The 26,808-nt window shown below is 47.2% G+C and overlaps 10 protein-coding genes across 10 annotated transcripts; all 10 read right to left on the reverse strand.

Moving 5' to 3' along the window:
• Window positions 1–4,655: 4,655 nt before the first annotated feature.
• On the reverse strand, window positions 4,656–5,242 carry LOC145859474 (histone H3). The gene has a single exon (XM_082958947.1). The coding sequence runs from the start codon at window positions 5,189–5,191 to the stop codon at window positions 4,781–4,783; it is 411 nt and encodes a 136-aa protein (XP_082815073.1). The 5' UTR covers window positions 5,192–5,242; the 3' UTR covers window positions 4,656–4,780.
• Window positions 5,243–5,616: 374 nt separating this feature from the next.
• Window positions 5,617–6,110, reverse strand: LOC123725492 (histone H2A). The gene has a single exon (XM_045691343.2). It carries the CDS (start codon window positions 6,063–6,065, stop codon window positions 5,679–5,681), a length of 387 nt encoding a protein of 128 aa, XP_045547299.1. The 5' UTR covers window positions 6,066–6,110; the 3' UTR covers window positions 5,617–5,678.
• A 502-nt stretch (window positions 6,111–6,612) lies between these two features.
• Window positions 6,613–7,520, reverse strand: LOC123725486 (histone H1). The gene has a single exon (XM_045691337.2). It carries the CDS (start codon window positions 7,332–7,334, stop codon window positions 6,711–6,713), a length of 624 nt encoding a protein of 207 aa, XP_045547293.1. The 5' UTR covers window positions 7,335–7,520; the 3' UTR covers window positions 6,613–6,710.
• A 1,007-nt stretch (window positions 7,521–8,527) lies between these two features.
• Window positions 8,528–9,003, reverse strand: LOC123725501 (histone H2B). Its single transcript, XM_045691352.2, has one exon. It carries the CDS (start codon window positions 8,953–8,955, stop codon window positions 8,581–8,583), a length of 375 nt encoding a protein of 124 aa, XP_045547308.1. The 5' UTR covers window positions 8,956–9,003; the 3' UTR covers window positions 8,528–8,580.
• Window positions 9,004–9,416: 413 nt separating this feature from the next.
• Window positions 9,417–10,029, reverse strand: LOC145859479 (histone H4). The gene has a single exon (XM_082958953.1). It carries the CDS (start codon window positions 9,790–9,792, stop codon window positions 9,481–9,483), a length of 312 nt encoding a protein of 103 aa, XP_082815079.1. The 5' UTR covers window positions 9,793–10,029; the 3' UTR covers window positions 9,417–9,480.
• Window positions 10,030–15,770: 5,741 nt separating this feature from the next.
• On the reverse strand, window positions 15,771–16,356 carry LOC145859475 (histone H3). The gene has a single exon (XM_082958948.1). It carries the CDS (start codon window positions 16,304–16,306, stop codon window positions 15,896–15,898), a length of 411 nt encoding a protein of 136 aa, XP_082815074.1. The 5' UTR covers window positions 16,307–16,356; the 3' UTR covers window positions 15,771–15,895.
• Window positions 16,357–16,730: 374 nt separating this feature from the next.
• On the reverse strand, window positions 16,731–17,224 carry LOC145859476 (histone H2A). The gene has a single exon (XM_082958949.1). It carries the CDS (start codon window positions 17,177–17,179, stop codon window positions 16,793–16,795), a length of 387 nt encoding a protein of 128 aa, XP_082815075.1. The 5' UTR covers window positions 17,180–17,224; the 3' UTR covers window positions 16,731–16,792.
• A 506-nt stretch (window positions 17,225–17,730) lies between these two features.
• Window positions 17,731–18,972, reverse strand: LOC123725483 (histone H1). The gene has a single exon (XM_045691335.2). The coding sequence runs from the start codon at window positions 18,450–18,452 to the stop codon at window positions 17,829–17,831; it is 624 nt and encodes a 207-aa protein (XP_045547291.2). The 5' UTR covers window positions 18,453–18,972; the 3' UTR covers window positions 17,731–17,828.
• Window positions 18,973–19,664: 692 nt separating this feature from the next.
• On the reverse strand, window positions 19,665–20,140 carry LOC123725491 (histone H2B). Its single transcript, XM_082958961.1, has one exon. It carries the CDS (start codon window positions 20,090–20,092, stop codon window positions 19,718–19,720), a length of 375 nt encoding a protein of 124 aa, XP_082815087.1. The 5' UTR covers window positions 20,093–20,140; the 3' UTR covers window positions 19,665–19,717.
• A 413-nt stretch (window positions 20,141–20,553) lies between these two features.
• Window positions 20,554–21,166, reverse strand: LOC145859487 (histone H4). Its single transcript, XM_082958962.1, has one exon. The coding sequence runs from the start codon at window positions 20,927–20,929 to the stop codon at window positions 20,618–20,620; it is 312 nt and encodes a 103-aa protein (XP_082815088.1). The 5' UTR covers window positions 20,930–21,166; the 3' UTR covers window positions 20,554–20,617.
• Window positions 21,167–26,808: the final 5,642 nt, after the last annotated feature.

The raw sequence follows: 26,808 nt of genomic DNA on the forward strand, positions 1-26,808 counted from the left end.
GACAAAGCAAAGCACTTCCACACATATAACAACACAGAGTTACACATGGAGTAAAACAAACACAATGTGAGCAAATGAGGTGAGATAAGGGAGGTAAAGGCAATAAATAGGCCATGGTGGCGAATTAAAACACTGGAATGCTAGATTTGACAGTACATGAAATACTGGGGTGCAAAGGAGCAAAATAAAAAATATCAATACAGTAGGGGAAGAGGTAGTCGTTTGGCCTATTTATAAATGGCCTATGTACAGCTGCAGTGATCTGTGAGCTGCTGAGACAATATGATCAATCACTGCAGTTTAATAACATCTCAAATCTGACTAGCTTTCATCTTACAACTTATTGTTGCCATAATTGTCTCTTACTTCTACTTACTGGCTGCCAGGCCTCGGTTTAGTACATCAAGGAACACAGGTTGCCTTTTAGGAGAAGGACTGACAAGCTTTCAACTAGGTGAGATACAGCTACTGTCATGAAGTCACTTTGTCATAGCAGGTTAGGAGAAATAGGTAAAGGGTTAGGCTTACCCACTTACAAGTCACCACACAGAGAGCAGACTCGAAGCACAACTGCACTGTCTGGAAGAGCGCACCGGACTCAATTGGAATCCCTCAAACAGCACACTAACTACATTCCGCTTTATGATGTCACAGTCAGCCCCTCGGAACACTGGTCCTCAACATTCTCAAACACCTTGGATACCGAAGGCAAACATTCTCTAATCACTCACAATCACAAATCAACTAGGGAGAAGGCTGCCAGGAATTGGACGCTGAGAAGCTAACCTCCTTCACAGAGCAACATCATAGGACTGGGAGTGAACAATACTCTGTCCGCGTACCTGGTTGGGGCCTGGTGTTCAACAGCAGGTTAGACTCTGTCACTTGTTCCCTTCAACTGCTTGCTTGCATTCCCCTATTATCAACAGCTGTGTTCCTCTATAGGCTAGAGTGCAGATACTTCACACCTATAGGCTAGGAGTTTCACTTGGACCACAGTGACATTGCTGGTAATTAGCCCGCAGCACATAAAGTGGACATACTATCTAATCTAATCACCCATCCAATCCAAATCTATTTGCCACATACACCTGTTTAGCAGATGTTATTCCGGGTGTTGGGAAATGCTTGCTTGTGTTACTAGCTCCAACAGCACAGTCATGTCTAACAAGTAAGATCTAACCATGTCCCAACATTCCACACAATACTCACAAATCTAACAAAACCAATGGCAGACCGGCATAGACCCAGGGGCGGAAATCCTGGGAAAAATAGGATTTGTCCCCCCCAATGTATCACTCAAACATAACTATGTAATTTCAATAATATTCATTATACGCAATGAAAGCAATTGTGCTGATTATAGACACTTAATAGCGCGTTTTTAAGTTTCAAAAGATTGCGACCCCCCCGCCCTTTGCCTCACAATGGTTTGATCCACTGCCAGTTCCAATCGCGCAAATATTAACTATTAAGCTAGCTAGTACCTATTCCATTTATGTGGCGTCGTCAAAAATGGAATCAGCATGCAGATGATGGAAGTTAGTGATTCAAAGGTTAGCGATAAACTGAAGTCAATTACACTCTCATCTACCATTGTGTTAAATATATTTCATGGTGTCGTTGCAAAAGCTACTATTTCTTTATTTCATTTCACCTTTATTTAACCCGGGTAGCAAAGATTAGAGCAAACACCACTGAAACTGAAGTGGTGCTCGCTAGCTTGGCAAAATCAGCTATTGTTGGAAGCCAGCCAATATGAAACAAACTATTCAAATTACAAAAGGTTGCAGCATATGATGTGTAAATGGTGAACTCATACAGCTGTCAACTCTTGTCATTTTAATCCGTTTCACATTTGCTAGCTACCTTTTAGATCGAAGCCCTACTGTAAATAACCTACACACTGTGTGTGTAGCCAGCCAGCTACAAAAATGGCACAAAAATAAAACACGGACATCAGACTATTTTTCAATACACCAAAACGCATAGTAACAACCCTAGTAGCCTAATATCTCAAAGACTAGTTGATACAATGTTCATAACAAAGAAATGAAATTCTAATGGAAATGTTTCACAATGATGTCATTAGGCAGAGCAGGCGGCACACAGACAGCAGAGTTGGGGACAGATATGCAGGGACAGACTGGCAGAGACAGGGAGTCTCAGGTAAGTTTGTTGAGTCTTTGTTTGGCAACATTATGAAAGGTTCTCCATTTTTTCCACTTGTAAAATAGGAACATAATTGGAAAATGCCATGGATACCCCCTACTCTCAACTTCAACTGGTGACTGAACTAAGATTTGTTAAAGGCAATGGTATTGCTGTTGTGTAGTTTTGGGTACCGGTAGTTAGGAGTACGGCAAACACCTTATTTCTTTGCTTCCTCAATATACATTGACCATATTACAATGTAGGCTATGTGTTACACCACTACTTTTGGTGTCCCCCTCAGGAATTGCTCTTGACAAAATGTCATGTAATTGTCCCCTCCAAAGTTGATATCAGATTTTCGCCCCTGCATAGACCTACATACATGACAATAGAAAGGTGTATATCCATATGACATGAGCCATGCAAACTAGCTCGGCATGATAAAAGTAACCGGTGTTCCATTATTCAAGTGCCCAGTGATTTCAAACACAAACACACACCTCAGTGCAAGACATGCAGAAGGACTAATGAAGAGGAGATGAACAACACCGGAATCATGTCCAATTAAGGGAAGAAAACCGCCCACAACAGGGTTCAGCCGAGATGCAATGTTGATTGACACCCTATGCTTCATTTAGGAGCTCAAAGGAATAGGTCAACTCGTATAGATAGGGAGGCATTTCACCGCCACCTGCTGGACCAGAAGTCATGTTGCCAACACCTGCCTGAATTCAATTCATCAATGCCTATAAGGAATACGTCCGCTCATCATTCAAGCCACATAGGGACGGATTTTCGCGACACCTGCTGGATCAAAAGTGCTACTCACAATGGCCACACAGCGCATTCATCCCTCAACCTATGGGGTCCAAAAAATATATTACAATAACTACAACAGATCATCAAATAGGCAGAGGTTCCATGTAGAGTACCTCAAATGATACAGTTACTTTTTCAACAAACCTAATCTGGAAATCATCTTCACCTTTCTAAAGTCATTGCTTTCCACAATGCTATGTTCACATGACTTATTTCATTTCTTCCAATCTATGTCACTATTACTTCATTTGACTGCTCTTAAATCATATTCACTTAACCCTTTTCTTCACCTGCAGATTTGGAACACTACGTCATGTGAATGTATGTTTCTCAAGTATCAAATGAGGGTCACTTACATTGTACTACTTTATTCCAAAGGGATTGCTACTTTTCTCTCTTTATGTGTAGCCAGCTCCAAAAAAGGTCCACATGCCTATACAACTTTTGCTTTAGGACTACATCTTACACCAATGACCAGGGAAAGTGTTGGGAAAAAACGTGGATGATTCTGTGACCAATTACAGAGGCGCTGGCCTTTTCAGCACCACGGAGCTCCGCTATTACCTGTCTCGTGAGTGAAGATGCAGCAGAGGCGCGCTGTCCATTCAAACGCGCGGAATACAGCAACGCATGCGCAGAGAATTCCACTTTTTGCCTGTGCCATGCGTCTGACTATTGTACATTATCCCTTTGGATTGATGTCGTTTTCCCAGCTCTTTTGTCCTGCGTTCTAGCTGTGTGATTTCTGCATTTAACTGGCAGCCTGTATTTAGGGCCTTATCGTTTGTTGAAGCTGTCAAGCAAATCTTCTTTCGCGTAGGTGATGTATCTACACTGTAAAAAAGGATTTGGCAGCCTAGTAGATAGTGGCATCCCAACAACCAACAAACAAATATGGGAGTCAGTAGAATCCAATATTTAGCACTGTGAAGTTGTCATGTGCTGAGGCATTTACTTCCTTATGAAGACTATGCTGCAATCAGGACGTACCTGCACTGGTGATTGCAATTCTGTAATTGCTCAACTAATAATAGGTCAATCGCTGCAGCTTCTTGTGTCCTGTTTCAGAACAGCTGTTTTGCAAGCCGTCGATGATTACATCTATTGATTCCTGCTGTCCTGATACCTTTTCTCTTAACGATGGGTATGTCATTAATGGGATTATTCATGGGATCAGGGATCTGACTTCATCCCACGAAATACATTCACTTGCGTTGGACAGAGATATCATTTTACTGTCAATACCTTAGTCAGTCGCATGAATTATGGGGTGCACACAGCTTTACCCTGACGTGCTAATGATCAGATCAAAACGGCTTTTTTTGTTGCAATCAATGGCGATTATCACAAAGTCATTGACAGACTCTAGCAGAGGACAGAGTTTGGGAAACGCTGGCCTGAAGATCAAATACTAATAGGGAACCACGTTTAACCACTAGATGGCCTCCGTGCTCCACGGGAAAGTTTTCCCCTCTGCATGAGTCTCTCAGCACCACTGCAATATGGGACTTTCAAAGCAATGTTTTTCTTAGCTACATAGTGACAATTATTGCCACTTTTTGCCCTATATCATTACTATCACTGTATTTTCCCCTCCTTTGACTGTTCTACTCTAGTCACATTATATTGAAGCTGCAATACTATAAGCAGCTTTTCCTTTCGATGTGACCTTTAGTTAACAACCAACTCTTATTTATGATACGGTCTGGAGAGGGGCGTGTACATATGGAACAATTGTGCCTTTGACGGAAATATGGAGGTGGCTCTTAAAAGAGCCTTTGGGGGATTTTGGACATCAGGTCATCGTTTAAGCGCGCTCTCCGCGAATACGACGGGCCAGCTGGATGTCCTTGGGCATGATGGTCACCCTCTTGGCGTGGATGGCGCACAGGTTGGTGTCCTCGAACAGGCCGACCAGGTAAGCCTCGCTAGCCTCCTGCAGGGCCATCACGGCGGAACTCTGGAAGCGCAGGTCGGTCTTGAAGTCCTGGGCAATTTCTCTCACCAGGCGCTGGAAGGGCAGTTTGCGGATCAGCAGCTCAGTGGACTTCTGGTAACGACGGATCTCTCTCAGAGCCACGGTGCCGGGCCTGTAACGGTGAGGCTTCTTCACGCCGCCGGTGGCCGGGGCGCTCTTGCGCGCAGCCTTGGTGGCGAGCTGCTTCCTGGGTGCTTTGCCACCGGTGGATTTGCGAGCGGTTTGCTTGGTTCTGGCCATGGCGCTAGCTAGCTTCCTTCTTTCACAGTCGGAGTATAGCCTCCAAATGCCTATGTGAAGTTTATAAAGCCGGCAGCGGCGTCTGCTGATTGGACACCATCTCCACACCACCCTGATTGGCCCGTTGGGGAGGCCTCCTCCGACGCCCATTGGACGGGAGCCTCGGCCTCTCCGTGCCGCCCCAAAATCACACCCCCCCCCCCCACCCTCGCCGAGGCGCGCTTGGTGTCTTTTGTTAGGGCCGACACTTTACGCGCAATAATAGTCACCGGCCGAATTCTAGCCTGCTATGACAAACGAGGCCTAGGTGTTACTCTTCATTTAAGGCCTCATGATATGGTGCCGTGTATGTGACAAACACTCCAAATACTTCATATGTGGCAGTCAGTCATAGAAAGGACACTTTGCGCTTTTGCAGAGCTAGGTGGTTGGCTCTTAAAAGAGCCTTTGGGGGTTGAGTAGTCAAGTGGCAGCCGCAGTAGCGATTTTACTTGGCTTTGACGGCCTTCTCAGTCTTCTTGGGGAGCAGCACTGCCTGGATGTTGGGCAGCACACCACCCTGAGCGATGGTCACGCCGCCAAGCAGTTTGTTCAGCTCCTCGTCGTTACGGACGGCCAGCTGCAGGTGACGGGGGATGATACGAGTCTTCTTGTTGTCACGGGCAGCGTTGCCGGCCAACTCCAGGATCTCAGCAGTCAGGTACTCGAGCACGGCGGCCAGGTACACTGGTGCGCCAGCGCCCACACGCTCGGCGTAGTTGCCTTTGCGCAGCAGCCTGTGCACACGGCCCACGGGGAACTGGAGTCCGGCACGGGATGAACGTGTCTTTGCCTTGGCCCTGGCCTTGCCTCCGGTTTTGCCTCTTCCGCTCATATTGGTAGCTTCAGTATGTCACAGAAAGTCTGAATGAGCCGCTGGGCACCTCGAGAGCCTTACTTATACCTCGCCACAAGAGGCAGCGATTGGCCACCGGGCCGGTGTGGCCTTATCCAATTGGAGTGAGGGACAGACAGACAGACAGTCAGCCCTAAGCCCGCCCGCCCGCCCGCAGGCAGGCAGCTGAGTGAGAAAGAAGGGCTAGGCTACTCTGTTTCCCTCCGACTTTGTTACTTTATGACAAATCAAATCATCCAAATGGGAAACACATAGATAGCTGCACTATTCGCTGCGATTTCCAATACGCTATAGTATTAGGATGATGATGATTAACACATCACAGTGAGGGTGCTGCTGTCCTCTCCAGTATGTATTCTTCTTATTATGAAGATCAATATGACATGGAACACATCTAACACATCACAACAATGGCTCATACACAAATGACTGGTGAGGCTGCTGCACTATTATTATATTATATGCCTCTCTCCGAGTGGGAAAAATGTGGTGCGTAAAAGTAGCCTAGTGAACGACAAGTAGTACATGGAATGACATGCGCTTTTATGGAAAGAGGTGGGTGGCTCTTAAAAGAGCCTTTTGTGGTAACAACATGTGTCGAGTAGAACACCGTTTGTAATAGCTTTACTTCTTCTTGGGGGCTGCCTTCTTGGCCTTGGCTGCCTTGGGCTTGGCGGCTTTGGGCTTCGCTGCCTTGGTAGCCTTCTTGGGGCTCTTGGCCGCCTTCTTGGCCGCTGCGGCGGGCTTCTTCACCTTCTTTGGGCTCTTGGCGGCCTTTTTGGGTGTAGCGGGCTTCTTGGCCTTCTTGGGGGACTTCTTTGCGGCGACGGCCTTCTTGGCTGCTACCTTCTTGGGCTTCTTCGCCGCGGCGGGCTTCTTGGCGGCCACCTTCTTTGCTTTGGGGGCTGCGGCTTTCTTGGCGGGCTTTTTTGCCTCGACGGCTTTCTTGTTGAGCTTGAAGGAGCCGGAGGCACCGGTGCCCTTGGTCTGGACCAGGGTGCCCTTGGTGACGAGGCTCTTGACGGCGATCTTGACACGGGAGTTGTTCTTCTCCACGTCGTAGCCGCCTGCCGCCAGACTCTTCTTGAGCGCGGCCAGGGACACGCCGCTCCTCTCCTTGGAGGCGGACACCGCCTTGACGATGAGCTCGCCTACGCTGGGTCCCGCTTTCTTGGGCTTGGCTGCTGCCTTCTTCTTGGGTGCCTTGGCCGGCGCGGCGGCGGCGGGTGCTGGTGCGACTTCTGCCATGTCTCTCGCTTGGTCCGGTAAACACACACACTTACGGTAGTCTGTGAGGAGTAGTTTGCTGTAGACGCTGCTCTGCGCTATTGAAGCTCCACACCGTGCAGGGGGCTGGCCTTAAACGCGACATGAGAACCATGTAGACTCAAGCCACCCAGCTCGGCTTCTCCGGGCTGGCCAAATGCTCTTTCACTTGTGTTTTCTGGTCGCCAATATCGGTCCAAAAGTCACCGACGGAGCCGTGTTTTTGGTCCAAAAGCTAACGGCCCAGTGAGCAGACTTGTCTCCGTTCAGAATAAAGTCATGTGGGCTGCAGAAGCCCCGTGCATTTTGTTGCAACTCGCTCAAAACCTCACCGTTCGACTGTCGGCTGGAGCTGTGCGCACTGGTTTTCCTGTGCTATTTGTCTCCTAAATGGCCTAAAAGTGCATCCGATTGCGAGCACCATTGATTGTGTAGTGAGCCGAGATGTCTGGCAAGGCAATCAAATGGTTCGGCGTCCCCTGATGTGGTCCTGGGTGTTTTAAAGGAGAGCTCTTTTGGGGACCTTAAAACACATGCACTTGTGAGGCCTGGCTGAGACTAGTGTTGTACTCCAAGTTTCAAGTTGTATTCGTCATGTGTCCAGGACGCACACGAGATATATATATATATATATATATACATTGTCCAACGCCATGTTTACTTGCACTGTGTGTGTGTGTGTGTGTTTTTCTCTTCTTTTCTTCTCTGACTCCGCAGCGTGACTCGTGCCGGTCTTTGTGTCTGTGGGTCTTGGTGTCTGTTTGCCCGGCCGGCGCTATGGAGGCTGGCGCCCCATGTGCTTGGTCGCCCTGATATAGGCCTAGGGAGTGTCTCTCTAGTTAGTGAGTGGAACAAGGGCTGTATCTCTCTCTCTCTCTCTACTTGATTTTTCTCCTCCCTGTTGTATAGTCATTGGAGCACTAGTGGAATCCCACATTCATATTCTTCCTCCACTGGATAGGGCCTCTTTACAGGTCAACGTCATTAGGCTATAGGGCCATTTCTTCTATTCACTTATTCCACAATAACACCTTTCACCTGGAATTCATGTCACCCCTGTTTGACATGTCCTGCAGACAAAGACACCGAAAAAGGCGCCAACCCCCCCCACTCTAAATGATACAGTGGAACACATTCATTTGCTCCTGATGGATTTGCTTTTTTCACTGACAGGGTGGGTGGCTCTTAAAAGAGCCTTTGGGTTAGTACAGCACTCCAAACGGGCTGTTTACTTGGAACTGGTGTACTTGGTCACGGCCTTGGTGCCCTCGGACACTGCGTGTTTGGCCAACTCGCCGGGGAGTAGCAGGCGCACGGCGGTCTGGATCTCCCTGGAGGTGATGGTGGAACGCTTGTTGTAGTGGGCCAGGCGAGAGGACTCTCCGGCGATACGCTCGAAGATGTCGTTCACGAACGAGTTCATGATTCCCATGGCCTTGGAGGAGATGCCGGTGTCGGGGTGGACCTGCTTCAGCACTTTGTACACGTAAATGGCGTAGCTCTCCTTCCTCGACTTTCGGCGCTTCTTGCCGCCTTTCCCTGCTGTCTTGGTGACGGCTTTCTTGGAGCCCTTCTTGGGCGCGGACTTTGCTGGCTCGGGCATGATGCTGATGTCTCGTTGCTTCTCAGAAACGAATGAGGGGGTGGAGGGCGCTTTCCCGTCTTATGAAGAGGAAGCTAAGCAAATTCAGCGGCCGTGGACACGCCCCTGCCATTTGCCCAGTGGAGCTGAGCGCGCGTCAGAGCCTTCCACTCAGAGGCTTGCTTCCCTAACAAAGACCTGCGCGCCCTACCTCCCCCTACTCCATGGTGGGGAATTGTGTGTTTCAAAAAGGGAGGGCTATTGCCTTACGGCCCACTTTGCACCGTCAGACATCCCCTTCTGCTCCAGCCACGTCTACCGACTCATGGTGGCTTTATGTCGGGTGCCTCTAAATCCCACCGTTTCTACACTCCTGTCATTAACACTCCCTGTCCACTCAGAGTGGCTCATAGTTTCTTACTAGATAAGGGACCTCTATAAATCTTCCTACGACAATGGAATTGGCCTTTTTGAAGCGCATGTGGGTGGCTCTTAAAAGAGCCTTTGGGTTCAAGTCGGGATGTTGACGTTCCGAAAAGAGGGCGTTTAACCGCCGAAACCGTACAGGGTGCGTCCCTGGCGTTTCAGAGCGTACACCACGTCCATGGCGGTAACGGTCTTCCTCTTGGCGTGCTCGGTGTAGGTGACGGCGTCACGGATCACGTTCTCCAGGAACACCTTCAGGACACCGCGGGTCTCCTCGTAGATCAGCCCGGAGATACGCTTCACGCCGCCACGGCGAGCCAGACGGCGGATAGCGGGCTTGGTGATTCCCTGGATGTTATCGCGGAGAACCTTGCGGTGACGCTTGGCGCCTCCTTTTCCCAGTCCCTTGCCGCCTTTGCCTCTTCCAGACATGGTGTATATGTGTTCGCTAGCGGAGTTCAAGTGAATGAATGACGTACGCCGGGGTGCGTGGTGCGCTTATTATGTGCATTTGGTGGACCTGATTGAAGCCAGTGGCACAGAAAGCGCGCGCTTTCGCCTGGCCTCTGTTGCAAAGGGGAGGGTGCTCGTTCTAGGGAACGAGGGAGGAACCGAGAACAAATGAAAGCAACTAACATCAGTCAAATACTGATAGAACAAAGTGTGACAACTGAGGGATCAACTAGTACTCTGTGTCCGACTCCTCACATTGTTGTTGTTGTTGTTGTTGTTGCTGCACCTGATTCAACTCATTGAGGACAAGGTGATAAGTAGTTGAATCAGCTGTGCCTCTCCAGGGCTACAACAAAATAGGCTACTCTACCCCTGGAGTTGGAAAACACTGAATTAGTAGGCTAGAGATAGGCCTAAAGAACTCAAATAGAGGTCCCAAGTAGAAAGGAGAAACGAAGGTGACTCTTCCACACACATAATCGCAACAAGTAACACACAAAACCTTCATGCCATAATTGAGACACCGTCAAATCCAAAGGGGGAAGATGTAGGCAACGGGGAAACAAATACACATGGAATGCCATAAAGCCAAAGGGGCCCATCATGTTTTTTTTTCTTTATTGTAGACATTTGACTCATTTGAGTGAATGCATACATTTCATACAATGTCTATTTTTTTTTCTTTTTTTTTTGGTACTGGCCCCCCGTGGGAATCAAACCCACAACCCTGGCATTGCAAACACCGTTCTCTACCAACTGAGCCACAGGGAAGACGGCACATGTCATGTCACCTCATCAGTCATTTTGCTATTGAAGGCCATGTAATGTAACATCAATCTTCTTTTTTCTTCCCTAGACACGATCCAGCCTGACAGTCAGGGAGCCAAGAGGACCTGAGGTTCCGATGGGAAGGGTGGTGATACCTCTGTAAGGTGAAACGCAGTAACACATTCCTCAGACACCCACCCAATGAAGGGCTAGTGTTCCTATGTGTACAGAGGCGAGAGGGATGTGCAAATATCGTATTGTGCTTTTCTTCACAAACCAATAACAAAGCGTCTTATTATGGAATTACTGCTATGAGGTGGATCATTTATAGGCCAGATAGCACTATGCCCGCCAGATGGCCTCAGATGTTGCAGAAAATGACCGCCACAGGAGGAGGGCCCATGTCAACAGGTCATTCCAAAAGGGAGACATTTTGGATTTCAATTGACTTCACCTTTCTTTAACCAGATAGGCAAGTTGAGAACAAGTTGTCATTTACAAACTGCGACCTGGCCAAGATAAAGCAAAGCACTTCCACACATATAACAACACAGAGTTACACATGGAGTAAAACAAACACAATGTGAGCAAATGAGGTGAGATAAGGGAGGTAAAGGCAATAAATAGGCCATGGTGGCGAATTAAAACACTGGAATGCTAGATTTGACAGTACATGAAATACTGGGGTGCAAAGGAGCAAAATAAAAATATCAATACAGTAGGGGAAGAGGTAGTCGTTTGGCCTATTTATAAATGGCCTATGTACAGCTGCAGTGATCTGTGAGCTGCTGAGACAATATGATCAATCACTGCAGTTTAATAACATCTCAAATCTGACTAGCTTTCATCTTACAACTTATTGTTGCCATAATTGTCTCTTACTTCTACTTACTGGCTGCCAGGCCTCGGTTTAGTACATCAAGGAACACAGGTTGCCTTTTAGGAGAAGGACTGACAAGCTTTCAACTAGGTGAGATACAGCTACTGTCATGAAGTCACTTTGTCATAGCAGGTTAGGAGAAATAGGTAAAGGGTTAGGCTTACCCACTTACAAGTCACCACACAGAGAGCAGACTCGAAGCACAACTGCACTGTCTGGAAGAGCGCACCGGACTCAATTGGAATCCCTCAAACAGCACACTAACTACATTCCGCTTTATGATGTCACAGTCAGCCCCTCGGAACACTGGTCCTCAACATTCTCAAACACCTTGGATACCGAAGGCAAACATTCTCTAATCACTCACAATCACAAATCAACTAGGGAGAAGGCTGCCAGGAATTGGACGCTGAGAAGCTAACCTCCTTCACAGAGCAACATCATAGGACTGGGAGTGAACAATACTCTGTCCGCGTACCTGGTTGGGGCCTGGTGTTCAACAGCAGGTTAGACTCTGTCACTTGTTCCCTTCAACTGCTTGCTTGCATTCCCCTATTATCAACAGCTGTGTTCCTCTATAGGCTAGAGTGCAGATACTTCACACCTATAGGCTAGGAGTTTCACTTGGACCACAGTGACATTGCTGGTAATTAGCCCGCAGCACATAAAGTGGACATACTATCTAATCTAATCACCCATCCAATCCAAATCTATTTGCCACATACACCTGTTTAGCAGATGTTATTCCGGGTGTTGGGAAATGCTTGCTTGTGTTACTAGCTCCAACAGCACAGTCATGTCTAACAAGTAAGATCTAACCATGTCCCAACATTCCACACAATACTCACAAATCTAACAAAACCAATGGCAGACCGGCATAGACCCAGGGGCGGAAATCCTGGGAAAAATAGGATTTGTCCCCCCCAATGTATCACTCAAACATAACTATGTAATTTCAATAATATTCATTATACGCAATGAAAGCAATTGTGCTGATTATAGACACTTAATAGCGCGTTTTTAAGTTTCAAAAGATTGCGACCCCCCCGCCCTTTGCCTCACAATGGTTTGATCCACTGCCAGTTCCAATCGCGCAAATATTAACTATTAAGCTAGCTAGTACCTATTCCATTTATGTGGCGTCGTCAAAAATGGAATCAGCATGCAGATGATGGAAGTTAGTGATTCAAAGGTTAGCGATAAACTGAAGTCAATTACACTCTCATCTACCATTGTGTTAAATATATTTCATGGTGTCGTTGCAAAAGCTACATTGTCAAAAGGGAACTTTTATTTCTTTATTTCATTTCACCTTTATTTAACCCGGGTAGCAAAGATTAGAGCAAACACCACTGAAACTGAAGTGGTGCTCGCTAGCTTGGCAAAATCAGCTATTGTTGGAAGCCAGCCAATATGAAACAAACTATTCAAATTACAAAAGGTTGCAGCATATGTTGTGTAAATGGTGAACTCATACAGCTGTCAACTCTTGTCATTTTAATCCGTTTCACATTTGCTAGCTACCTTTTAGATCGAAGCCCTACTGTAAACAACCTACACACTGTGTGTGTAGCCAGCCAGCTACAAAAATGGCACAAAAATAAAACACGGACATCAGACTATTTTTCAATACACCAAAACGCATAGTAACAACCCTAGTAGCCTAATATCTCAAAGACTAGTTGATACAATGTTCATAACAAAGAAATGAAATTCTAATGGAAATGTTTCACAATGATGTCATTAGGCAGAGCAGGCGGCACACAGACAGCAGAGTTGGGGACAGATATGCAGGGACAGACTGGCAGAGACAGGGAGTCTCAGGTAAGTTTGTTGAGTCTTTGTTTGGCAACATTATGAAAGGTTCTCCATTTTTTCCACTTGTAAAATAGGAACATAATTGGAAAATGCCATGGATACCCCCACTCTCAACTTCAACTGGTGACTGAACTAAGATTTGTTAAAGGCAATGGTATTGCTGTTGTGTAGTTTTGGGTACCGGTAGTTAGGAGTACGGCAAACACCTTATTTCTTTGCTTCCTCAATATACATTGACCATATTACAATGTAGGCTATGTGTTACACCACTACTTTTGGTGTCCCCCTCAGGAATTGCTCTTGACAAAATGTCATGTAATTGTCCCCTCCAAAGTTGATATCAGATTTTCGCCCCTGCATAGACCTACATACATGACAATAGAAAGGTGTATATCCATATGACATGAGCCATGCAAACTAGCTCGGCATGATAAAAGTAACCGGTGTTCCATTATTCAAGTGCCCAGTGATTTCAAACACAAACACACACCTCAGTGCAAGACATACAGAAGGACTAATGAAGAGGAGATGAACAACACCGGAATCATGTCCAATTAAGGGAAGAAAACCGCCCACAACAGGGTTCAGCCGAGATGCAATGTTGATTGACACCCTATGCTTCATTTAGGAGCTCAAAGGAATAGGTCAACTCGTATAGATAGGGAGGCATTTCACCGCCACCTGCTGGACCAGAAGTCATGTTGCCAACACCTGCCTGAATTCAATTCATCAATGCCTATAAGGAATACGTCCGCTCATCATTCAAGCCACATAGGGACGGATTTTCGCGACACCTGCTGGATCAAAAGTGCTACTCACAATGGCCACACAGCGCATTCATCCCTCAACCTATGGGGTCCAAAAAATATATTACAATAACTACAACAGATCATCAAATAGGCAGAGGTTCCATGTAGAGTACCTCAAATGATACAGTTACTTTTTCAACAAACCTAATCTGGAAATCATCTTCACCTTTCTAAAGTCATTGCTTTCCACAATGCTATGCTCACATGACTTATTTCATTTCTTCCAATCTATGTCACTATTACTTCATTTGACTGCTCTTAAATCATATTCACTTAACCCTTTTCTTCACCTGCAGATTTGGAACACTACGTCATGTGAATGTATGTTTCTCAAGTATCAAATGAGGGTCACTTACATTGTACTACTTTATTCCAAAGGGATTGCTACTTTTCTCTCTTTATCTGTAGCCAGCTCCAAAAAAGGTCCACATGCCTATACAACTTTTGCTTTAGGACTACATCTTACACCAATGACCAGGGAAAGTGTTGGGAAAAAACGTGGATGATTCTGTGACCAATTACAGAGGCGCTGGCCTTTTCAGCACCACGGAGCTCCGCTATTACCTGTCTCGTGAGTGAAGATGCAGCAGAGGCGCGCTGTCCATTCAAACGCGCGGAATACAGCAACGCATGCGCAGAGAATTCCACTTTTTGCCTGTGCCATGCGTCTGACTATTGTACATTATCCCTTTGGATTGATGTCGTTTTCCCAGCTCTTTTGTCCTGCGTTCTAGCTGTGTGATTTCTGCATTTAACTGGCAGCCTGTATTTAGGGCCTTATCGTTTGTTGAAGCTGTCAAGCAAATCTTCTTTCGCGTAGGTGATGTATCTACACTGTAAAAAAGGATTTGGCAGCCTAGTAGATAGTGGCATCCCAACAACCAACAAACAAATATGGGAGTCAGTAGAATCCAATATTTAGCACTGTGAAGTTGTCATGTGCTGAGGCATTTACTTCCTTATGAAGACTATGCTGCAATCAGGACGTACCTGCACTGGTGATTGCAATTCTGTAATTGCTCAACTAATAATAGGTCAATCGCTGCAGCTTCTTGTGTCCTGTTTCAGAACAGCTGTTTTGCAAGCCGTCGATGATTACATCTATTGATTCCTGCTGTCCTGATACCTTTTCTCTTAACGATGGGTATGTCATTAATGGGATTATTCATGGGATCAGGGATCTGACTTCATCCCACGAAATACATTCACTTGCGTTGGACAGAGATATCATTTTACTGTCAATACCTTAGTCAGTCGCATGAATTATGGGGTGCACACAGCTTTACCCTGACGTGCTAATGATCAGATCAAAACGGCTTTTTTTGTTGCAATCAATGGCGATTATCACAAAGTCATTGAATGACTCTAGCAGAGGACAGAGTTTGGGAAACGCTGGCCTGAAGATCAAATACTAATAGGGAACCACGTTTAACCACTAGATGGCCTCCGTGCTCCACGGGAAAGTTTTCCCCTCTGCATGAGTCTCTCAGCACCACTGCAATATGGGACTTTCAAAGCAATGTTTTTCTTAGCTACATAGTGACAATTATTGCCACTTTTTGCCCTATATCATTACTATCACTGTATTTTCCCCTCCTTTGACTGTTCTACTCTAGTCACATTATATTGAAGCTGCAATACTATAAGCAGCTTTTCCTTTCGATGTGACCTTTAGTTAACAACCAACTCTTATTTATGATACGGTCTGGAGAGGGGCGTGTACATATGGAACAATTGTGCCTTTGACGGAAATATGGAGGTGGCTCTTAAAAGAGCCTTTGGGGGATTTTGGACATCAGGTCATCGTTTAAGCGCGCTCTCCGCGAATACGACGGGCCAGCTGGATGTCCTTGGGCATGATGGTCACCCTCTTGGCGTGGATGGCGCACAGGTTGGTGTCCTCGAACAGGCCGACCAGGTAAGCCTCGCTAGCCTCCTGCAGGGCCATCACGGCGGAACTCTGGAAGCGCAGGTCGGTCTTGAAGTCCTGGGCAATTTCTCTCACCAGGCGCTGGAAGGGCAGTTTGCGGATCAGCAGCTCAGTGGACTTCTGGTAACGACGGATCTCTCTCAAAGCCACGGTGCCGGGCCTGTAACGGTGAGGCTTCTTCACGCCGCCGGTGGCCGGGGCGCTCTTGCGCGCAGCCTTGGTGGCGAGCTGCTTCCTGGGTGCTTTGCCACCGGTGGATTTGCGAGCGGTTTGCTTGGTTCTGGCCATGGCGCTAGCTAGCTTCCTTCTTTCACAGTCGGAGTATAGCCTCCAAATGCCTATGTGAAGTTTATAAAGCCGGCAGCGGCGTCTGCTGATTGGACACCATCTCCACACCACCCTGATTGGCCCGTTGGGGAGGCCTCCTCCGACGCCCATTGGACGGGAGCCTCGGCCTCTCCGTGCCGCCCCAAAATCACACCCCCCCCCCCACCCTCGCCGAGGCGCGCTTGGTGTCTTTTGTTAGGGCCGACACTTTACGCGCAATAATAGTCACCGGCCGAATTCTAGCCTGCTATGACAAACGAGGCCTAGGTGTTACTCTTCATTTAAGGCCTCATGATATGGTGCCGTGTATGTGACAAACACTCCAAATACTTCATATGTGGCAGTCAGTCATAGAAAGGACACTTTGCGCTTTTGCAGAGCTAGGTGGTTGGCTCTTAAAAGAGCCTTTGGGGGTTGAGTAGTCAAGTGGCAGCCGCAGTAGCGATTTTACTTGGCTTTGACGGCCTTCTCAGTCTTCTTGGGGAGCAGCACTGCCTGGATGTTGGGCAGCACACCACCCTGAGCGATGGTCACGCCGCCAAGCAGTTTGTTCAGCTCCTCGTCGTTACGGACGGCCAGCTGCAGGTGACGGGGGATGATACGAGTCTTCTTGTTGTCACGGGCAGCGTTGCCGGCCAACTCCAGGATCTCAGCAGTCAGGTACTCGAGCACGGCGGCCAGGTACACTGGTGCGCCAGCGCCCACACGCTCGGCGTAGTTGCCTTTGCGCAGCAGCCTGTGCACACGGCCCACGGGGAACTGGAGTCCGGCACGGGATGAACGTGTCTTTGCCTTGGCCCTGGCCTTGCCTCCGGTTTTGCCTCTTCCGCTCATATTGGTAGCTTCAGTATGTCACAGAAAGTCTGAATGAGCCGCTGGGCACCTCGAGAGCCTTACTTATACCTCGCCACAAGAGGCAGCGATTGGCCACCGGGCCGGTGTGGCCTTATCCAATTGGAGTGAGGGACAGACAGACAGACAGTCAGCCCTAAGCCCGCCCGCCCGCCCGCCCGCAGGCAGGCAGCTGAGTGAGAAAGAAGGGCTAGGCTACTCTGTTTCCCTCCGACTTTGTTACTTTATGACAAATCAAATCATCCAAATGGGAAACACATAGATAGCTGCACTATTCGCTGCGATTTCCAATACGCTATAGTATTAGGATGATGATGATTAACACATCACAGTGAGGGTGCTGCTGTCCTCTCCAGTATGTATTCTTCTTATTATGAAGATCAATATGACATGGAACACATCTAACACATCACAACAATGGCTCATACACAAATGACTGGTGAGGCTGCTGCACTATTATTATATTATATGCCTCTCTCCGAGTGGGAAAAATGTGGTGCGTAAAAGTAGCCTAGTGAACGACAAGTAGTACATGGAATGACATGCGCTTTTATGGAAAGAGGTGGGTGGCTCTTAAAAGAGCCTTTTGTGGTAACAACATGTGTCGAGTAGAACACCGTTTGTAATAGCTTTACTTCTTCTTGGGGGCTGCCTTCTTGGCCTTGGCTGCCTTGGGCTTGGCGGCTTTGGGCTTCGCTGCCTTGGTAGCCTTCTTGGGGCTCTTGGCCGCCTTCTTGGCCGCTGCGGCGGGCTTCTTCACCTTCTTTGGGCTCTTGGCGGCCTTTTTGGGTGTAGCGGGCTTCTTGGCCTTCTTGGGGGACTTCTTTGCGGCGACGGCCTTCTTGGCTGCTACCTTCTTGGGCTTCTTCGCCGCGGCGGGCTTCTTGGCGGCCACCTTCTTTGCTTTGGGGGCTGCGGCTTTCTTGGCGGGCTTTTTTGCCTCGACGGCTTTCTTGTTGAGCTTGAAGGAGCCGGAGGCACCGGTGCCCTTGGTCTGGACCAGGGTGCCCTTGGTGACGAGGCTCTTGACGGCGATCTTGACACGGGAGTTGTTCTTCTCCACGTCGTAGCCGCCTGCCGCCAGACTCTTCTTGAGCGCGGCCAGGGACACGCCGCTCCTCTCCTTGGAGGCGGACACCGCCTTGACGATGAGCTCGCCTACGCTGGGTCCCGCTTTCTTGGGCTTGGCTGCTGCCTTCTTCTTGGGTGCCTTGGCCGGCGCGGCGGCGGCGGGTGCTGGTGCGACTTCTGCCATGTCTCTCGCTTGGTCCGGTAAACACACACACTTACGGTAGTCTGTGAGGAGTAGTTTGCTGTAGACGCTGCTCTGCGCTATTGAAGCTCCACACCGTGCAGGGGGCTGGCCTTAAACGCGACATGAGAACCATGTAGACTCAAGCCACCCAGCTCGGCTTCTCCGGGCTGGCCAAATGCTCTTTCACTTGTGTTTTCTGGTCGCCAATATCGGTCCAAAAGTCACCGACGGAGCCGTGTTTTTGGTCCAAAAGCCAACGGCCCAGTGAGCAGACTTGTCTCCGTTCAGAATAAAGTCATGTGGGCTGCAGAAGCCCCGTGCATTTTGTTGCAACTCGCTCAAAACCTCACCGTTCGACTGTCGGCTGGAGCTGTGCGCACTGGTTTTCCTGTGCTATTTGTCTCCTAAATGGCCTAAAAGTGCATCCGATTGCGAGCACCATTGATTGTGTAGTGAGCCGAGATGTCTGGCAAGGCAATCAAATGGTTCGGCGTCCCCTGATGTGGTCCTGGGTGTTTTAAAGGAGAGCTCTTTTGGGGACCTTAAAACACATGCACTTGTGAGGCCTGGCTGAGACTAGTGTTGTACTCCAAGTTTCAAGTTGTATTCGTCATGTGTCCAGGACGCACACGAGATATATATATATATATATATATATATATATATATATACATTGTCCAAAGCCATGTTTACTTGCACTGTGTGTGTGTGTGTGTGTTTTTCTCTTCTTTTCTTCTCTGACTCCGCAGCGTGACTCGTGCCGGTCTTTGTGTCTGTGGGTCTTGGTGTCTGTTTGCCCGGCCGGCGCTATGGAGGCTGGCGCCCCATGTGCTTGGTCGCCCTGATATAGGCCTAGGGAGTGTCTCTCTAGTTAGTGAGTGGAACAAGGGCTGTATCTCTCTCTCTCTCTCTCTCTACTTGATTTTTCTCCTCCCTGTTGTATAGTCATTGGAGCACTAGTGGAATCCCACATTCATATTCTTCCTCCACTGGATAGGGCCTCTTTACAGGTCGACGTCATTAGGCTATAGGGCCATTTCTTCTATTCACTTATTCCACAATAACACCTTTCACCTGGAATTCATGTCACCCCTGTTTGACATGTCCTGCAGACAAAGACACCGAAAAAGGCGCCAACCCCCCCCCACTCTAAATGATACAGTGGAACACATTCATTTGCTCCTGATGGATTTGCTTTTTTCACTGACAGGGTGGGTGGCTCTTAAAAGAGCCTTTGGGTTAGTACAGCACTCCAAACGGGCTGTTTACTTGGAACTGGTGTACTTGGTCACGGCCTTGGTGCCCTCGGACACTGCGTGTTTGGCCAACTCGCCGGGGAGTAGCAGGCGCACGGCGGTCTGGATCTCCCTGGAGGTGATGGTGGAACGCTTGTTGTAGTGGGCCAGGCGAGAGGACTCTCCGGCGATACGCTCGAAGATGTCGTTCACGAACGAGTTCATGATTCCCATGGCCTTGGAGGAGATGCCGGTGTCGGGGTGGACCTGCTTCAGCACTTTGTACACGTAAATGGCGTAGCTCTCCTTCCTCGACTTTCGGCGCTTCTTGCCGCCTTTCCCTGCTGTCTTGGTGACGGCTTTCTTGGAGCCCTTCTTGGGCGCGGACTTTGCTGGCTCGGGCATGATGCTGATGTCTCGTTGCTTCTCAGAAACGAATGAGGGGGTGGAGGGCGCTTTCCCGTCTTATGAAGAGGAAGCTAAGCAAATTCAGCGGCCGTGGACACGCCCCTGCCATTTGCCCAGTGGAGCTGAGCGCGCGTCAGAGCCTTCCACTCAGAGGCTTGCTTCCCTAACAAAGACCTGCGCGCCCTACCTCCCCCTACTCCATGGTGGGGAATTGTGTGTTTCAAAAAGGGAGGGCTATTGCCTTACGGCCCACTTTGCACCGTCAGACATCCCCTTCTGCTCCAGCCACGTCTACCGACTCATGGTGGCTTTATGTCGGGTGCCTCTAAATCCCACCGTTTCTACACTCCTGTCATTAACACTCCCTGTCCACTCAGAGTGGCTCATAGTTTCTTACTAGATAAGGGACCTCTATAAATCTTCCTACGACAATGGAATTGGCCTTTTTGAAGCGCATGTGGGTGGCTCTTAAAAGAGCCTTTGGGTTCAAGTCGGGATGTTGACGTTCCGAAAAGAGGGCGTTTAACCGCCGAAACCGTACAGGGTGCGTCCCTGGCGTTTCAGAGCGTACACCACGTCCATGGCGGTAACGGTCTTCCTCTTGGCGTGCTCGGTGTAGGTGACGGCGTCACGGATCACGTTCTCCAGGAACACCTTCAGGACACCGCGGGTCTCCTCGTAGATCAGCCCGGAGATACGCTTCACGCCGCCACGGCGAGCCAGACGGCGGATAGCGGGCTTGGTGATTCCCTGGATGTTATCGCGGAGAACCTTGCGGTGACGCTTGGCGCCTCCTTTTCCCAGTCCCTTGCCGCCTTTGCCTCTTCCAGACATGGTGTATATGTGTTCGCTAGCGGAGTTCAAGTGAATGAATGACGTACGCCGGGGTGCGTGGTGCGCTTATTATGTGCATTTGGTGGACCTGATTGAAGCCAGTGGCACAGAAAGCGCGCGCTTTCGCCTGGCCTCTGTTGCAAAGGGGAGGGTGCTCGTTCTAGGGAACGAGGGAGGAACCGAGAACAAATGAAAGCAACTAACATCAGTCAAATACTGATAGAACAAAGTGTGACAACTGAGGGATCAACTAGTACTCTGTGTCCGACTCCTCACATTGTTGTTGTTGTTGTTGTTGTTGCTGCACCTGATTCAACTCATTGAGGACAAGGTGATAAGTAGTTGAATCAGCTGTGCCTCTCCAGGGCTACAACAAAATAGGCTACTCTACCCCTGGAGTTGGAAAACACTGAATTAGTAGGCTAGAGATAGGCCTAAAGAACTCAAATAGAGGTCCCAAGTAGAAAGGAGAAACGAAGGTGACTCTTCCACACACATAATCGCAACAAGTAACACACAAAACCTTCATGCCATAATTGAGACACCGTCAAATCCAAAGGGGGAAGATGTAGGCAACGGGGAAACAAATACACATGGAATGCCATAAAGCCAAAGGGGCCCATCATGTTTTTTTTTCTTTATTGTAGACATTTGACTCATTTGAGTGAATGCATACATTTCATACAATGTCTATTTTTTCTTTTTTTTTGGTACTGGCCCCCCGTGGGAATCAAACCCACAACCCTGGCATTGCAAACACCGTTCTCTACCAACTGAGCCACAGGGAAGACGGCACATGTCATGTCACCTCATCAGTCATTTTGCTATTGAAGGCCATGTAATGTAACATCAATCTTCTTTTTTCTTCCCTAGACACGATCCAGCCTGACAGTCAGGGAGCCAAGAGGACCTGAGGTTCCGATGGGAAGGGTGGTGATACCTCTGTAAGGTGAAACGCAGTAACACATTCCTCAGACACCCACCCAATGAAGGGCTAGTGTTCCTATGTGTACAGAGGCGAGAGGGATGTGCAAATATCGTATTGTGCTTTTCTTCACAAACCAATAACAAAGCGTCTTATTATGGAATTACTGCTATGAGGTGGATCATTTATAGGCCAGATAGCACTATGCCCGCCAGATGGCCTCAGATGTTGCAGAAAATGACCGCCACAGGAGGAGGGCCCATGTCAACAGGTCATTCCAAAAGGGAGACATTTTGGATTTCAATTGACTTCACCTTTCTTTAACCAGATAGGCAAGTTGAGAACAAGTTGTCATTTACAAACTGCGACCTGGCCAAGATAAAGCAAAGCACTTCCACACATATAACAACACAGAGTTACACATGGAGTAAAACAAACACAATGTGAGCAAATGAGGTGAGATAAGGGAGGTAAAGGCAATAAATAGGCCATGGTGGCGAATTAAAACACTGGAATGCTAGATTTGACAGTACATGAAATACTGGGGTGCAAAGGAGCAAAATAAAAATATCAATACAGTAGGGGAAGAGGTAGTCGTTTGGCCTATTTATAAATGGCCTATGTACAGCTGCAGTGATCTGTGAGCTGCTGAGACAATATGATCAATCACTGCAGTTTAATAACATCTCAAATCTGACTAGCTTTCATCTTACAACTTATTGTTGCCATAATTGTCTCTTACTTCTACTTACTGGCTGCCAGGCCTCGGTTTAGTACATCAAGGAACACAGGTTGCCTTTTAGGAGAAGGACTGACAAGCTTTCAACTAGGTGAGATACAGCTACTGTCATGAAGTCACTTTGTCATAGCAGGTTAGGAGAAATAGGTAAAGGGTTAGGCTTACCCACTTACAAGTCACCACACAGAGAGCAGACTCGAAGCACAACTGCACTGTCTGGAAGAGCGCACCGGACTCAATTGGAATCCCTCAAACAGCACACTAACTACATTCCGCTTTATGATGTCACAGTCAGCCCCTCGGAACACTGGTCCTCAACATTCTCAAACACCTTGGATACCGAAGGCAAACATTCTCTAATCACTCACAATCACAAATCAACTAGGGAGAAGGCTGCCAGGAATTGGACGCTGAGAAGCTAACCTCCTTCACAGAGCAACATCATAGGACTGGGAGTGAACAATACTCTGTCCGCGTACCTGGTTGGGGCCTGGTGTTCAACAGCAGGTTAGACTCTGTCACTTGTTCCCTTCAACTGCTTGCTTGCATTCCCCTATTATCAACAGCTGTGTTCCTCTATAGGCTAGAGTGCAGATACTTCACACCTATAGGCTAGGAGTTTCACTTGGACCACAGTGACATTGCTGGTAATTAGCCCGCAGCACATAAAGTGGACATACTATCTAATCTAATCACCCATCCAATCCAAATCTATTTGCCACATACACCTGTTTAGCAGATGTTATTCCGGGTGTTGGGAAATGCTTGCTTGTGTTACTAGCTCCAACAGCACAGTCATGTCTAACAAGTAAGATCTAACCATGTCCCAACATTCCACACAATACTCACAAATCTAACAAAACCAATGGCAGACCGGCATAGACCCAGGGGCGGAAATCCCGGGGGGGACGGGGACACGACCCCCCCCATCCTGGGAAAAATAGGATTTGTCCCCCCCAATATATCACTCAAACATAACTATGTAATTTCAATAATATTCATTATACGCAATGAAAGCAATTGTGCTGATTATAGACACTTAATAGCGCGTTTTTAAGTTTCAAAAGATTGCGACCCCCCCGCCCTTTGCCTCACAATGGTTTGATCCACTGCCAGTTCCTGATCCACTGCCAGTTCCAATCGCGCAAATATTAACTATTAAGCTAGCTAGTACCTATTCCATTTATGTGGCGTCGTCAAAAATGGAATCAGCATGCAGATGATGGAAGTTAGTGATTCAAAGGTTAGCGATAAACTGAAGTCAATTACACTCTCATCTACCATTGTGTTAAATATATTTCATGGTGTCGTTGCAAAAGCTACTATTTCTTTATTTCATTTCACCTTTATTTAACCCGGGTAGCAAAGATTAGAGCAAACACCACTGAAACTGAAGTGGTGCTCGCTAGCTTGGCAAAATCAGCTATTGTTGGAAGCCAGCCAATATGAAACAAACTATTCAAATTACAAAAGGTTGCAGCATATGTTGTGTAAATGGTGAACTCATACAGCTGTCAACTCTTGTCATTTTAATCCGTTTCACATTTGCTAGCTACCTTTTAGATCGAAGCCCTACTGTAAACAACCTACACACTGTGTGTGTAGCCAGCCAGCTACAAAAATGGCACAAAAATAAAACACGGACATCAGACTATTTTTCAATACACCAAAACGCATAGTAACAACCCTAGTAGCCTAATATCTCAAAGACTAGTTGATACAATGTTCATAACAAAGAAATGAAATTCTAATGGAAATGTTTCACAATGATGTCATTAGGCAGAGCAGGCGGCACACAGACAGCAGAGTTGGGGACAGATATGCAGGGACAGACTGGCAGAGACAGGGAGTCTCAGGTAAGTTTGTTGAGTCTTTGTTTGGCAACATTATGAAAGGTTCTCCATTTTTTCCACTTGTAAAATAGGAACATAATTGGAAAATGCCATGGATACCCCCTACTCTCAACTTCAACTGGTGACTGAACTAAGATTTGTTAAAGGCAATGGTATTGCTGTTGTGTAGTTTTGGGTACCGGTAGTTAGGAGTACGGCAAACACCTTATTTCTTTGCTTCCTCAATATACATTGACCATATTACAATGTAGGCTATGTGTTACACCACTACTTTTGGTGTCCCCCTCAGGAATTGCTCTTGACAAAATGTCATGTAATTGTCCCCTCCAAAGTGGATATCAGATTTTCGCCCCTGCATAGACCTACATACATGACAATAGAAAGGTGTATATCCATATGACATGAGCCATGCAAACTAGCTCGGCATGATAAAAGTAACCGGTGTTCCATTATTCAAGTGCCCAGTGATTTCAAACACAAACACACACCTCAGTGCAAGACATGCAGAAGGACTAATGAAGAGGAGATGAACAACACCGGAATCATGTCCAATTAAGGGAAGAAAACCGCCCACAACAGGGTTCAGCCGAGATGCAATGTTGATTGACACCCTATGCTTCATTTAGGAGCTCAAAGGAATAGGTCAATTCGTATAGATAGGGAGGCATTTCACCGCCACCTGCTGGACCAGAAGTCATGTTGCCAACACCTGCCTGAATTCAATTCATCAATGCCTATAAGGAATACGTCCGCTCATCATTCAAGCCACATAGGGACGGATTTTCGCGACACCTGCTGGATCAAAAGTGCTACTCACAATGGCCACACAGCGCATTCATCGCTCAACCTATGTGGTCAAAAAAATATATTACAATAACTACAACAGATCATCAAATAGGCAGAGGTTCCATGTAGAGTACCTCAAATGATACAGTTACTTTTTCACCAAACCTAATCTGGAAATCATCTTCACCTTTCTAAAGTCATTGCTTTCCACAATGCTATGCTCACATGACTTATTTCATTTCTTCCAATTTATGTCACTATTACTTCATTTGACTGCTCTTAAATCATATTCACTTAACCCTTTTCTTCACCTGCAGATTTGGAACACTACGTCATGTGAATGTATGTTTCTCAAGTATCAAATGAGGGTCACTTACATTGTACTACTTTATTCCAAAGGGATTGCTACTTTTCTCTCTTTATCTGTAGCCAGCTCCAAAAAAGGTCGACATGCCTATACAACTTTTGCTTTAGGACTACATCTTACACCAATGACCAGGGAAAGTGTTGGGAAAAAACGTGGATGATTCTGTGACCAATTACAGAGGCGCTGGCCTTTTCAGCACCACGGAGCTCCGCTATTACCTGTCTCGTGAGTGAAGATGCAGCAGAGGCGCGCTGTCCATTCAAACGCGCGGAATACAGCAACGAATGCGCAGAGAATTCCACTTTTTGCCTGTGCCATGCGTCTGACTATTGTACATTATCCCTTTGGATTGATGTCGTTTTCCCAGCTCTTTTGTCCTGCGTTCTAGCTGTGTGATTTCTGCATTTAACTGGCAGCCTGTATTTAGGGCCTTATCGTTTGTTGAAGCTGTCAAGCAAATCTTCTTTCGCGTAGGTGATGTATCTACACTGTAAAAAAGGATTTGGCAGCCTAGTAGATAGTGGCATCCCAACAACCAACAAACAAATATACTCATTCAAGATTGACATCTAATCTATGCATATGATTCAAATCACGCCAAAGAGAGACGACTGTACTCAATGGGAGTCAGTAGAATCCAATATTTAGCACTTTGAAGTTGTCATGTGCTGAGGCATTTACTTCCTTGTGAAGACTATGCTGCAATCAGGACGTACCTGCACTGGTGATTGCAATTCTGTAATTGCTCAACTAATAATAGGTCAATCACTGCAGCTTCTTGTGTCCTGTTTCAGAACAGCTGTTTTGCAAGCCGTCGATGATTACATCTATTGATTCCTGCTGTCCTGATACCTTTTCTCTTAACGATGGGTATGTCATTAATGGGATTATTCATGGGATCAGGGATCTGAGTTCATCCCACGAAATACATTCACTTGCGTTGGACAGAGATATCATTTTACTGTCAATACCTTAGTCAGTCGCATGAATCATTACCCTGACGTGCTAATGATCAGATCAAAACGGCTTTTTTTGTTGCAATCAATGGCGATTATCACAAAGTCATTGACAGACTCTAGCAGAGGACAGAGTTTGGGAAACGCTGGCCTGAAGATCAAATACTAATAGGGAACCACGTTTAACCACTAGATGGCCTCCGTGCTCCACGGGAAAGTTTTCCCCTCTGCATGAGTCTCTCAGCACCACTGC

This window comes from Salmo salar, chromosome 12 (genome assembly GCF_965601325.2).
Source record: "Salmo salar chromosome 12, fSalSal1, whole genome shotgun sequence".
NCBI lineage: Eukaryota > Metazoa > Chordata > Actinopteri > Salmoniformes > Salmonidae > Salmo > Salmo salar.